Genomic DNA, 14,589 nt, shown 5'->3' on the forward strand with positions numbered 1-14,589 from the left:
CCCCATCTTTCTTATAAGGCCCCTTTAAGTACTGAAAGTACTTAAGTACTGCAATAAGGTTTCCTCAGAGCCTTCCCCAGCCTGAACAACCCCAACTCTCTCAGCCTTTCTTCACAGGAGAGGTGTTCCATCCCCCTGATCATTTTCGTGGCCCTCCTCTGGACCCGCTCCAACAGGTCCATGTCTTTCTTGTGCTGAGTGCTCCAGAGCTGGACGCAGGACTCCAGGTGGGGTCTCACCAGAGCAGAGCAGAGGGGCAGAATCACCTCCCGCGACCTGCTGGCCACGCTTCTTTTGATGCAGCCCAGGAAACGGTTGGCCTTCTGGGCTGCGAGCGCACATTGCCGGCTCATGTCCAGCTTTTCATCCACCAGTACCCCCAAGTCCTTCTCGGCAGGGCGGCTCTCAATCCCTTCATCCCCCAGCCTGTATCAATATTGGGGGTTGTCCTGACCCAGGTGCAGGACCTTGCACTTGGCCTTGTTGAACCTCATGAGGTTCACACGGGCCCACTTCTCGAGCTTGTCCAAGTCCCTCTGGATGGCATCCCATCCCTCAGGCGTGTCGACCGCACCCCTCACCTTGGTGTCATCTGCAAACTTGCTGAGGGTGCACTCGATTCCGCTATGTCATTGATGAAAATACTGTTTAATATCTTCATCAATGACATAGACAGTGGGATCGAGTGCACGCTCGGAGACAGAGAAGCCGTCCATGACCCCACTCCAGGGCAGAAGTAGTAGCAAGGACAATCTGGTAAATACCCATTGCTTTTGTCTTTGAGGGCAGGTTGGTGAACAATTTCTAAATAGAATTCATCTAACACTCACCAAGCTCAACTTTCTCCTAGCCCCCCTATCCCCTAAAAAAAAAAAAAAGGTTCTTAATAAGTTTAGGAAAAAAGGCGTTATTTTAAAGTTGGAGGAGAGATTGAAAGAAGGGAACTTCACTGAGGTCATGCATCGGGCTCCTTGCCAAGTCCAGATACTTGTGCATCTAAAAAGATGACCATTCCCGAAGCTCTTCAGAACAACAGGATCTGAAGGACATTTATGAGACTACACCTATCCTGTTCCACACAGCACATACTCCAAAGTGACGTGTTTGTTATCTTCAATACTTTACTAAATCATGTTGCCCAACAGCCATGGGAGTGACCTGCTTACCTATATATGCACGTACATTTAAGTTTGCGTGTGTGTGTGTTAAGAACGTGAGAATCAAAACAAAAAATTATTGTTGGACATAAAAAAAAAAAATCAATCTACAATGCATTAATGGTAAAATACGCCAAAAAGTAATGAGTTTCATAAAAAGTAATGAAAGTTAAAGGTAAACTTCAGACAGCAAAGCAGAACCAAATTTAAAGCACAAACAAAATAATTACATAAAAGGTAATCAGGTATACAGTCCTAAGTCAAAAATGCAAGGAAAAACAGATCTATGGCAAGGACAAGTTGTTGCTAGCTCAAGAGAAAAGGGATGCTTTAATCAATTTTGTATGAGGATAAAGATAAATCCCTAAAAGCAAAATAGAGGATGTGTATCTTAAGGATATATCCCTACTTCAAGCAGAAATGGAAGAGGGAATTAGTGTGTAGCTCCACGGAAGGACAGAAACTATCAGTAAAAATAAAACAAGCTGAAAGCAAATTACCCACAGAACTTTATACATACTACTACTAATTTACAAATTTGTTTTAACTCCTATATTAGCATGCTTGTAAAGAAATAGATATCCTCTGCATTAAAAAGCAAACAAAGATGACTTCCACCTAAAAGAGAAAACATGACTGTGCTCATCAAAGACATGTTGGCTACTGGCACAAGCCTAAAGATCAGCAGGGATTTACTGTAGTTAAACAAATTGCAAATAGCAAGAAGAAAACTTGATCTCCTACATATAACAAAACCCAAAACTTAAATGTCTTATTCTTTCCTGATGCATAAAAAAAGGTTTTAATCAAATGGAGTAAGAATACTTGTTTTAGAAAAATGAAATTTTGCAGAGTAAGATAAAAACTTGCTTTTCTTCTCTTGTATTGGAACTTAGAACTTTTGAACTAAGAACTAAGCAGGACCATCCTGCTACTGCTGCTCTTTGCCCTGTGAACCCTCTGATCGTGCACTTAGGTAAAACCCATTTACCAAAGGCTAACTTCTAACATAACCATGATTTTAATAGAGGAAGGGATAAATAGGATGACTGATCAAGTGAAGGCTTAGAAAAGAGACTTGGAGCAATGGAAAGATAAACACATATGGAAGATAACTCATTTTACACAAAGATCTTTTATAAAGTACTTTTATCCTTCATAGAATACTTGTGAGGTAGTACTTATCTCCAGCTAGGACCTGACACGTGTCCAACAGTTATGCATCATGATAAAGATGATACAAAGAGGTGGAGGCTCCTTTTCTCTTTATTTATGAGGCAGTTATGCCAGAGCTCCCAGACTTCTAGACAGAGGTGTCCAGATACGATAATCTTTGTGGCAGGTATTTTAAAGTTCAGTTTGGGCAGAATGAAAAATTATGCCCTTCTTATTAGCTGTTCCATTACTAAAACATGAAGGGTTTATCTGCCACCTACACTGAAAATGTGAAATAGAATACAAGACACACTATACCATTTGAATCATAGCATACTTGAGGTTGGAAGGGAGCTCTGGAGACCGTCGAGTCCAACGCCTCTGCTCAAAGCAGGGTCAACTACAGCAAGTTGCTCAGGATTGCGTCCAGTCAGGTTTTGTGCATCTCCAAAGATGCGGACTCCACAGTGGTTCAGGGCAGCCTGCTCCAGCGTTCAATCACGCTTACAGTAAAAAAGTTTTATGTTTAAATGGAATTTCCTCTATTTCAGTTTGTGCCTGTTGACTCCTGTCCTTCCACTGCGCACCACCAAGAAGAGAGTCTGACTCCATCCCCATTCCTTCCTGTCAGGTGTTTATACACATTACCGAAATCCCCCCCAGCCTTCTCTTCCCACGGATAACAACCCCAGCTCTCTCAGCCTCTCCTTGTATGACAGATGCTGCAATCACCTGTAATTGCTAAATTGTACGCAGGACAGGGAAAAATTGTCAGTGATATGGACTCCATTCCTGTATTACACAGCACAGAAGTTCATCAGCTGGAAAGCCCGAGACTAGTCACATTCCTCACATATGAAATATTACTACTAAATGACGAGGCATAAAAAGAACCTTGTGCATGTACATATACACACGTCACTATATAGAAAGATAGAAAGTAGATGTGACTCATCTAATAATTGTTGTGTTTTTTTTTTTAAAAGCTATAACAACTTCAACCTTGTACAAATTCAGTATATTTTGGGTATCTGGGAAATCGTTACTGGGAAAAAAAAAAACTTTAAGCCACTGAGAATGTTTTTATATAAGATGAGCCTTATCAAGTTGGGCTTCATCTGTATTTGACTGATAAAATGATACTTGGTATCATTAGTATGACTTCAAATCCTTCAAGCTACTACGACATAACTATTTCTTGATTCAAATTTGGGCTGCAGGGAATTACCATAGGACATAATTAAACGCACTAAAAACCTGTTCAAAATAAAAAGGACTACTGAATAGTCCTGTCAGTTATCAAGATTTTTTTAACATGTTTGCAGCTTACGTTAGCCAGACTTCAAGCACAACAAATAATGGCATTAGAGCATCTTACCTGCCTGGTTATTAACAGTCATAATCCCATAAAGGTTTTGAAGATAATTGTCTGTAGAATATTATACACAGAACACCAAGGAGAAAAGAATGCAGGCTGTATTTTCAGGATGGAGCATTACACAATCTGACTTCCTGCTCCAGGACAATAACCTCATCTCTTGAATTTCTCAAAACTCAGATGTCAAAACCAGATACAGTAAGCTATTGGTAATCTCAGTGCTGCAATGAGCAGCAAGATCAGTTCTGAAACATAAGATATAGGAAACAGCTAGTAAGGTTTTTGCAATTATCAGCCCAATGATAGTAGACAAAATGTTAAAACCAAATAAACCTGAGAATGCGTTACTAGAGGAACATTGAAGGTAAAGTAGGAAGCAGATATTCCTGGAAGGAGGAAGCCACAATAATACTGGAGTGGCTGGAAAACAAAACTGTACGGTAAGCTTACAGAACTTTACCTATGTATCTCAATGAAAACAAAGTTAAGAGATGACTTGATTAGTATGTACATCTACTTATACTTTGGAAGTGAGGCGTGCAGGTGTCATTATCACAGACAAGCAAGATGGAAGTCAAAAGTTACACAAATTCAGCTTTTAGATCAGCAATTTCCTGTAAGCTAAATAGCAGACCACACTAGATACAGACTCATCATAAGCAATATTAAGACAAAAAAAAAAAATCAGATTTAGGGGTTTTTTTCCCAGTTTGTAAAAAAGGAAAAGGCATATATGCTATATAAGTGTTTAAGACAGAGGGTGAAGTGGCTAGACTTCCTTTTTTATATAAAAGGTGGAACGAGATTAAATTGACCACCTTGTGGCTCTCAAGTTGTGAAGTCCCGCTCCCGCAGCAGGACGTGCTACAATCCAAAGTGGAAGTGTGCTCGTGGAGGGATAGTAGAACAATCCAAACTGACAGCTCTGGGAGAAAGCAAGCTAATAGGGACTGATGAAATCACCTTCAGGATTGGCATCAGATCATCCTGCATGAAACAGCTCTATCCCAAAAGAAAGCAGAAAGATCCTCCAAGGGCAATTGTCATCTCCTCTTTGCAAACCAGATATCCCACTTTGAGGCATGGTACAAGTTTCACAGCTGCAATTCATATGAAAATTTTATCTGTGTGATTTGTAGGATTGAGGGGGGGTATTTTATTTAGTCAGGCCAGAATACAAGTTCTATGTAACCATTTTTGCCAGACAAAAACACCTCCAAAGGATGGAGGCAGAGAAGGACAGAGAGACTGAGAATTAAAAGAGTTTTAAAAAAAAAATCTTACACCCACATTTCAACCTGATGTATCTTTTCTATTAAGGAAAGATCTAAGACAGAAAAAGAAATCAAGACGTTTTATATTAAATTTATCTCCTGATTTTTAGAAGTTGACGTCATAATTATTATTTATCCAGACAGGATAGCAGTGGTATAAAAAAAAGTGCTACAAATTAGCTTCTGAACAACTCACGACCTGCTGAATATAAGCTACATATTGGAGAACGGTAAAATTACTCGCAACATCATCACTGACGGCTTGGGCCACAAACACCTTATAGCAGACCAAAACCTAGCTTTTCCTGTTAGCAGAATTGCCGCTTTCTGCTCTTAAAAGCTAAGATTTTATTTGCACACTTCAAAAATCCATAATAAACTTTTTTTCTGCAACACAAACACCAGTGGCTAATCGTTACCACAATACATAGTAACCTTAAATAAGGGCAATTTACATTTTACTGAAGACTGTCCATCACTATTCAGCTTCTAGAAGGGCCATAACCCCTTATGTAGATTTTAGGTTTGATATATTTCAACCAGTACAGCAGAAACAGAACAAGAGAGAGCATCTAAACCATATTTTATGAAAAGAATATGGAATTACAAATTCAAGAGATATTTTAAATAAGCACCAAAAAGGATATTGCCCTTAAATGTGAAGCCAAATCCTATATCTGAGTGTTCCAAAAGCAGTCCTGAATACCTTTTTCTCCACAAGTACTTATCGATTTTGTTTTAACTTAGGTACTCAGCTTAATAAGACTCGTTAAAGATAAAGCACTCCAAGTCACAGAGTACACTGGTTACTGCACAGGCTCCAATAATGCAAAACTGAACTCTACAACATAAGAATAAATTTAATCAATTTATTAGTACGGTGACCAAAGAAATTTAAATACCACAAGATAACTACGTTTTAGTTGGTTTTTTTAATCTTTCCCTTTAAGAAAAAAATTACCTCTACACAAAAGATCTTAAGATCAAGTCCACATAATTTCATCTTCTCCGGAAAATGCTGAAAAACATTCAAATATGGAATATGACCTTCAACAACAAACCTGCATAAAAAAAAAATGAAGACCAAATCAAAATAGTATTTAGTATGACAAATGCATATGTTTATTCTAAAATTAATATACAAATGAACTTCTGATTTGAAATAACATCAGTATTATACTGCCTAAGCAATTCTATCTGAAGTTACACACCCCTAAATGCTCCATACAACAAAAACCAGTTCAATCATTTAACAAGCCTTTAAGTTCAAGCTCAGATATGATTGACAAATAATAATGTTATGGCAGTAAGCTTACAATCAACACACTTATATGGAGTTTGTTCTGCACATTCTTCAGCTACTGCATTTCTGAAACTGCTTTAAGCCTCCTTTGAATAGTATGGATTTTTTTTTTCAAAATTCTAAAGCTTTAAGTAAATTTTACTTTTAAAACACACACTTTCTGCTGGAGGAGTTTGAGTCAGGTAATGTGGTAGGGAGAAAGTCACAGAATGATGAGCAGATACACAGAACTGAAACCCCATTAATTACATCTGTATTCTGATTTTTTTAAAAAAGTATTATTCGGGTATGAATAGAAATGATTTTGTATACTAATAATTACAAAATAATTTATTTTTTTATTTGCACCCAAATAATGCATCTTTTGTTAAAAACTGGCTTTGGTAAGTGGTTACCAGTATTATTTGGAATTTTTCTTGACTTTTTCATATATATATATAAAGATGGGACTTAACAACAGCTACCAATGAAAAGCCACCAACACACCAAACTCCTGCTCTTATCTAACATTTTAGCTGACATTCACACCAGGCAAAGCAAGCACTGAACAAGCATGGATCCTCACAAGGGAACGGACATTACTCTCATTCCAGATTAAAGCATATTAGTGGTCTCCCATAGCACTAAGCTAGAACTGCCTTCCTGTTTCCTCTTCTCCCAAACAATTTTGTTGAAAGAGTACATTAAACTGGAATAAGTTAACATTTCAAACAGAGGAGACCCTGTTGTTGAAATAATATTAGAGATTTTAAAACAATTTTCTCTCCTGCCAGCTGTGTTATCTGCACAGTTATCTGCACAAGATCTCTCTGATCTTGCCACGTAGATTAGAAACTTCTTGGTCTACGAACTCTGCAAGTCCCTCCTGGGTTCCTACAGTGGTTGTAAGGCTGGGCTCTGCATCTGCTCCCAGTGCGGGGCAGTACCTAAACACTTCAATCGCTAGCTGGATCCAATCCCACAAGCTGAAACACAGAGTTCCTCATAAAGCACAGCAATCTGCCACTTTCATTCAAAATGCGTCTGGAGAAAAAAAAGAAAAAGAACAAAAATAAGGCAGAACAATGTCTTCACAGACAGAGCAGCCACTGTTGAGGAGGATTCGCTTCCCTTCTGAGCCTACGGCCATTCACAAGCTCACCTTCCCTCTCGCAGTCCAGTGCCCTAATCACCACTTGTTGCATGTTATGTAGTGTATATCTACTGAAGTTGACTAAAATTCTATTTAAAGGCTCGTAACTGTGAAGTTTACAGTTATATCCTAATTTTTTTCAAAAACATTCTTAACTGAATTTTCAGTTTATTTAAAAAATTGAATTCAAACTGGGATTAAAATGAAAAGTGTATTTCTTAATCAAAACTCTCAGTTAGAATTAACCCATCATTTATAATCATTTCTGAAAAATAACTGCAATCTGAAAAATCACATTGCCCAATACTTTTTATTTTGAAGCTCAGCTTATTAGTCTCTTAAGTGAAGAGGTAACAGTCGCTGCACAATCCTTTCTAATCAAATTGTGTGATGTAAATTTCAACTTTCCTCAACCAGCGTAAATAGCATTTCCCCACCCCGAGTGGAGATGTGCACTGGTCCACATACTCGGTGAGGTTATCATCCAAACACAGCACCAGTTGCTTGTCCTTGCCATCCCACCTGATTTGCTGCGCAGCTTGCACGACAGCTCCTTAGCTCATTTTTGTCAAGGTCAGCTGCACTAAATTGAAGAACTTAAACTTGAGGGATGGTTTCACAAAACACATTGAGCCAACCTAAAAGCTCAACATAACTAGTCTGGCTGCTCCTGTTGCTCGTCATCCTCTTCCACAAATGTAACTCACAACAGCAGAAGACTGCCCATTACCCTATGGCAAGAAAGAAGGGTTTGTTTCCCATCATCTAACAAACTGAGAAGGCTCACAGATGGCTCCAACACTGCAAGAGTTGGCAGAGAGAAGGGGATGCATCACACAAGCAGGAGGAGAGAAGAAAGGGGAGCAAGACCTGCCTCTTTCAGCAACAGTGACCCATTACTGGCTCAGGTGATGATAAGCTTTGGCTGACACGTGTTAAGGCACAATCACACCATTAGCTGTCAGATCTGAAGAGCTGGTACCAAGACACCAAGAGCAGCAACCTCCTAAGCCAGCACAGCATCAGCTGGACAAGGACAAACAATCAAGACCTTCCTTCGGGTGTGGTGTGGTGGTGATTGCAGCCAAACCACCCTAACAGCTTGCTGCCTCTGAAATGGGAAATCCCACCCTCCCTTCAGTCCTCTGCCACACGCTCCTCCCTGCTGACAAAAGCACTTGTGTGACTTCTCAGACAGAGGAGTAGATTGAGAACCAGTCTTTTGTTTTCCAGGGTTTGATTTCAACCAGACAGATTTCCAGACTCAGCTGTCTGCAGGAACATTATTGCCAGCACAAGGTGGAAAGGGACTGTGGTGGAGCAAATTAACCTGCGCTAAAATGGCCGGTGAAACTTTCTTTTGCAAAATTAGTTTTCTGCAGATTTACTTCTTTCAACTAATATACCATAAACTGGATGAATGCTAGTACCCAGGGCAAGAGAAAGCAGGAATGTTTATGCAGGACCACAGCAACAGAAAATCAGATCAACTTAAACTGATGCTGGAACCACATCCTTACACTGCAAGAGACAAGCAATGTCCATCAAAATGGTTTTTAAAAAAAAAGTTTTCACTAACTTGGCTGTACCAAGTCAAAGCATTGCAACTGTTTAAAAAATAATGACATCTTTCCTAGCTTGAAATTAATGTCTCCGTACAAAAGAATGCTCTTCTCTCTCAGGTTAAGTGTTGTTTTTACGTTCTAAAAATACACGAAACAGCCCAAATGCCCTGTTATGAATACAATGTGCTGATGATTCAGGTTTTTAACACTTACTCCAAAAGCCCAAATTTGGAATAGCACTTCAGAACAGTTTCTTCTGCTGTTCTTCCAAACCCTTCATTTAACAGACAGATGATCAAAACACTTGTAAGACTACGTTGTATCAGTGAAGTGCTTGAAAACTTGACTGACAGATACAGTACACAGTCCATGTTCTTTTAATTACAGCAGCAGCATACATTAGTAAGGTCCAAGTATGAAAAAAATCCTAGGTCCTCTGCATGCTACGAGGAAATGATGCATCTGTTAAAGCCACGCAGTAATGCCACAAACTGATGACAAGTTCAGTCTTGCCAGCACAGCTAGGTATAACCTCATTTGAAAGGCATTAGTTCTCAGCATCTCGAAGTCTAGCATCTTGAAACTTTTTCCACAAGCCAACAATTTTATTATTTAGATAAATTATTTAGATAAATAATATACAGCATATGGACTATTGTGAGAAAAGGATTTAATGTGTTGCATAGACTTGAGTAGAAGGTTGTTAAAAGTGTAATTTTTAAACCAAAATGTCCCTGTGAAAGGAGGTAATTGTAGTGTTTTTCTGCTAAGCACGTCAAGTAGCAAGGAGGAGTATATTTTTGGAGTTGTAAATCCTTTAAAAGCTGGCAGATTGCCCTACCATGGTGCCTAAGCATGTATCACAAGGGAGGACCTGTAGTCAGCTGACTTCAGGGCAGGGAGAAAACCAAATTGAGGAAAAAACAAGGCAGAACTTTAAGCACAACTGTAATTCAGGTGGTTTAAATAAAACAATTTGCCTATAAAGATTTAAAGGGTAATGCTGAATATTTCATGTTTTCTCTGCATAGTTTTCATCTCTGGTCTGTCACTATTTTGATCTGTGTATCTTAATGCATGCAAAAATGTTAACATTGTCTGATTTTTTTAAACTTAAATATTCAGAAGTTAGAAAACAAGAGTTTTACGGTAGTTCATGCAATTTAAAATTCTTTCCCCTTCTTCATCAAATTTGTGAAAGGCAAAGACCTTAAGGGTAGGGAGTGAAGCATGATAATGTAATTATGGTCTTATATAACTATCGTATCATTGTAAAACTTTGCAATACAAATGACATTCTTTTAAACATCACTTTCTGCATTTAATTCAGTTCATGCGTTCAGTGCATTTAAAGTCACTGAATCATTTTGATTTACGCCCTGTTAAAAGTGTTAAACCCATAAATTGTATCTAATTAAATGATATCTTCTCAATCAAATAATCTTATTTCAATTTCCAATTATTAGTTTCTGGTTATGCCTTTTTGTGCTATATTTGGTACTTGATTTTTTTTTCTCTCCTTTTCCAGCTTTTTTTGCTGTTTTCATGTTTCCTCTAAATCCTTTCCAGCAAATGTGCTCAGCTCTTAAGGATCCCAGTACGAGGGATGTTCTCCAGGTTCTGAATCATTTTCATGGATCTTTTCTGCAGTTCCCAATTTTTAAAGCGCCAAATAACGATCCATATGCAAACAACACAATCTACCTTTCCTCTTAACAGTTGACTTTGACAGTTTGGTTTTTTTTAAACCACACCATCATACTAAGACAGGAACTTGTGAAGATGTTTTTGCCTCGTATGACCCCACAGGCTTTCCAGAAACAGTTTCCAAGATACAGTAACCCCAGAATAGATACTTAATTATCCATTTAATTATTCATTTTTCTCTCCAAATAGGATGGGCTAAGCAAGAATTCTTTACTGTGAACCATTTGCTCTGTCCCAACAATTGTAATTTACTACTTGGATTTTTGCCATATACAAACATTATCAGACAGGATTTATATATTTATTTTCTAATCATTTACAAAAATACAGGTTACACTACAGTAGTTCCGATTCCTACAGAATTTCCGTAGGAAGATACTGGTCAGTAATAAATCTTGTTATTGAAAACTACTTTTGAGTTCTACTTTTTCTTAATCCACTCAATAAATACTTCTATATCGAATTCTCAATACTGTGGCATTTTGCCAAACATTTTACAAGCATCTTTTATGCAACAACAGCATATCCAGTTATGCAAATATGCAATGGTTTCTGCAATTCTGATCCATGAAGGCAACAGCCCCCTAAACTTAAATCAAAGGGTTAAACACCATTTTGCATAGAAATAAATTAGTTAGTATTAACTACTGTACTTCGAGACATACAAACCTCCCCTTTTTAAAAGTACTTGCAAAAGAGCATTCTTCAATACCCATCCTTCTCGGGAAGCTTGTACAAAGCTAGAAAACTGCAGGTGGAAGTTGGCACTCCGGGGGGAGAGAGAGGCCGTGATGGAAGATCAGGCTCTGGGGTAAACTTCCCTTGCATTCATCACGCTTTCAGCAGCAATACTAGTCATATTGTAGTCACTACCTTGCCTTTTACCTCACAGGTTATATATTTGAAAAATAAAAATTTAAGAACTGAAATCTACTGTATCAACTGAATTTTGAATCAGTTTTTCCTTTATTTTGTCCAATTGCCAACGTACAGTTACCTGAGTCTTTCTGTTTCTTAAATTTTGGCAAAGTAACATTTTTTCCCCCATCTTTTTAGAAATACTCGGTATTTCAACACTTGTTAAAAAGGAGCATCAGTATACAAAAGGTCTTCCAAGGAAAATCTAAGAATCCCTGAATTACACTATTTGGGCCTGATTTAAAATATTTATTGCTAACAAGAAAAGTTGAATTATTTTTCATTCCTTAAGTAAATAAGGAATGTGTTCATAGCCTTGTTGTAGGGGGGAGAAGGGAACTGCATTGTCAGCAATAGTTTGACGGTCTCCATTTAGCAAACCCTATTATTAGAACATTTTATTTCTACTATATTAAAAGCTATATTATTCTGAACTCTGATAATTACAGATACAAAGATATGAAGACAAAAAAGGACTTCCTATATTAATTTCTGTGCCCAACTCCATTGCATGAAACTACTTAGCTATCTTTCAGATCACTATATACTGCTGGTATTGTTTGTATGATGACACTGATGTAAGTCCTGGAGAATGTTTACTCATTAATTGTGGCATGCTGACAACAGCAAAAGTAGCAAAAGTGTGACCATACACACCTCCAGCGAATCTTAAGAAATTTTGAAGGAGAAGGATAAAAAACTTCTTTAGCTCCAAAATCTTCTCCCTTACAGGTCTTTGAGATTCATTGCAAGCAACAGAGGAGAACGTTTCCCAAAAGCAGCAGCACAAATTGTTATGTCAAAGAAAAGAAACAACAACTAAATAGAGAGAACTTCTCACTATTACTGAACAAATTAGTAAGAAGGCAATAGTACAGATCTAATTTTTTAAAAACGTATTATTTATAAAAGCAACAAATATTTCACTAGAGACTATTCATACCTTAAGAGATCAGATAACGTCATTGGTTCTCTCAACCAGAGTAATGCCATGTAACAAAATGAAAGGGTCATTGGCATTGTCATCCTCAGTTTCTCCTTTTGGTTCTTCATTAAATACAAGCTACCATCTACCGATCCAGAGCACACAGAGGTGCTTTCTTGGGTTTATGTTAAAAACAGAAAAGAAAAAAAAAGTAATTTATATGATATACACATGATTCATGGTATACAGAAAATAAGATAAAGGAACATACAAGGACCCTTGTTCAGCAACCAGTAACATTTTGAAATCATCACTTTGAGTAGTTTGGTAGTTTGTGTACTTTTCTACTAAACAGCTTAACTCTAATTTATTCATCCAGCACGATATGAGATGACAACCTGTTTCATAAACTGCTGCTTCACTTGACTAAGACGCTGGATCATATGAAGAGACAAAACTCACTCTGGTACCCATCAAAACAGACCTTTTGTTAGGAACTACATTTAAACCTGGAGTTCTAGAAAGACATTAACTCCTACACAACATATAAGTAACAGTACTTACGAGCTGGAAATACTATTTCCTATTTGAGAGCTAAGGGAACAGTGGGGAAACAAGGAAAAATTCGATGTGCTTAAATCAGTTCCTCAGAGTTGGGGATTAAAACACAGAGTTTTAAACTTCAGCACAGTCAGGACTTTAACGAGAACATAATTTACATTGCAGAAATTTTACGGAGGTTAAAGTAGGCATCCATCTGCCATATAATCTCTAACTGTGGAAAAGTAAGTATTCTTTTAAAAAATGTATCTGCATTCAGTGAAAAAGAAAACACCTTTAGAACAAAAACATAGCAAATGGTAAAGAAGGTGGGGGGCAAAAAAACAACCAATAACATACAACCAAACCTCTTTATTTCCTTACTGAGATGAATCACTGAAAACTAAGAGAAGCAGCAATGAGAAATTTAATTTAGGGGAGTGATTTATGAGTTAGGAACCTTTTCAGCAGTGAAACCTGGGAGTTCAGGTAAGGAGGAAGAGAAAAAGAAAAGCCTCTTTTCCCTACATCATGACCCTGCTGGGACAAATGAAAATGTTTTGTATTTAAAGCACACCAGCACAAAATATCAAGCATCAATTCTATAGAGATGTTCTCACTGTGCTTCCCCACAGACTGTTCACCTGTTCAGACAGGAACAGCAAGGGCTGGATCCACAGCTCCCCAGCTGGGAGCTGCAGGGCCATGGCAAGCAGCCTGCAAAAAACAGTTTAAAACTTCAGAGAGCTTGGCAGCTCCATGGTTATGCTGGCAGGTGATAGCCAAGCCTGTAAAGTGACAGCCGTCAGCGGTAGAGCTCCAGCGCCCACTGACACGCAATACGAAGACAGACACTGCAAATAGTGTGTTCCTGAGCCAGAACTGGTCTTTGATGCCACCTACCGGCTCCTAGAACGGCGGCCAGTAGCACCAGGGACACCGCAACAGGTTAAAAGACCCGGCTCAAACATACACCTCGTACAGACCGAGACGAGGTCTAGATGACAGTACCCTACGAGGTCTTTCAGTATAGGTGCGTTGGAGAACAAAAGCAGGAACATCAGCTAGCCTTTTCAGTCAACAGTTTCACCTTTTACACGGATACTGCTTAAAGGCAGCTTCGTGACCGAAGCTTCATTATTAATTTCACGTTCAACTCAATTTAAAGTAATCCTCATCATATTTGTGGCCTTAATGATGGCGCACAATTTCCTTTTATTTCTTCCAGCTTATGCAAGGCATGACAACACACAGTTACACACCTATAATAATTTAAAAGTTTAATAGGCTTCTCTAGCAATATCTCGGCGCTATACTCGGTGGAATTTGCTATTATCCCTACATAAAAATAACAAAAAAAAAAATGCTTGCACATTGGACAAGCCTCTTAGGAAAAAAAGGGTGTTGAGGTTTCCAGTCTGTAGCAATAACAGCTCAGTAAAAACAGCACAGAAAAGGAAACTTATGAACCTTCACAACAATTTATAATCGACTAGAACACATCTAGTATTACATGTCTTAAATTTCAATATACA

At 38.1% G+C, this 14,589-nt stretch overlaps 1 protein-coding gene across 4 annotated transcripts in view; it reads right to left on the reverse strand.

The window, feature by feature from the left end:
* TAF1B (TATA-box binding protein associated factor, RNA polymerase I subunit B) overlaps positions 1–14,589 on the reverse strand; it is a 54,688-nt gene that overhangs the window by 32,571 nt on the left and 7,528 nt on the right. For all 4 annotated transcript variants that reach the window (XM_075145069.1, XM_075145067.1, XM_075145068.1 and 1 more), the window contains 2 exons: positions 12,533–12,689; positions 5,926–6,025 (listed from right to left, as the gene is read on the reverse strand). In XM_075145069.1, coding sequence (XP_075001170.1) covers positions 5,926–6,025; positions 12,533–12,689 — 257 coding nt within the window. The remainder of the gene's footprint in view (positions 1–5,925; positions 6,026–12,532; positions 12,690–14,589) is intronic.

This window comes from Calonectris borealis, chromosome 3 (genome assembly GCF_964195595.1).
Source record: "Calonectris borealis chromosome 3, bCalBor7.hap1.2, whole genome shotgun sequence".
NCBI classification, from domain to species: Eukaryota; Metazoa; Chordata; class Aves; order Procellariiformes; family Procellariidae; genus Calonectris; species Calonectris borealis.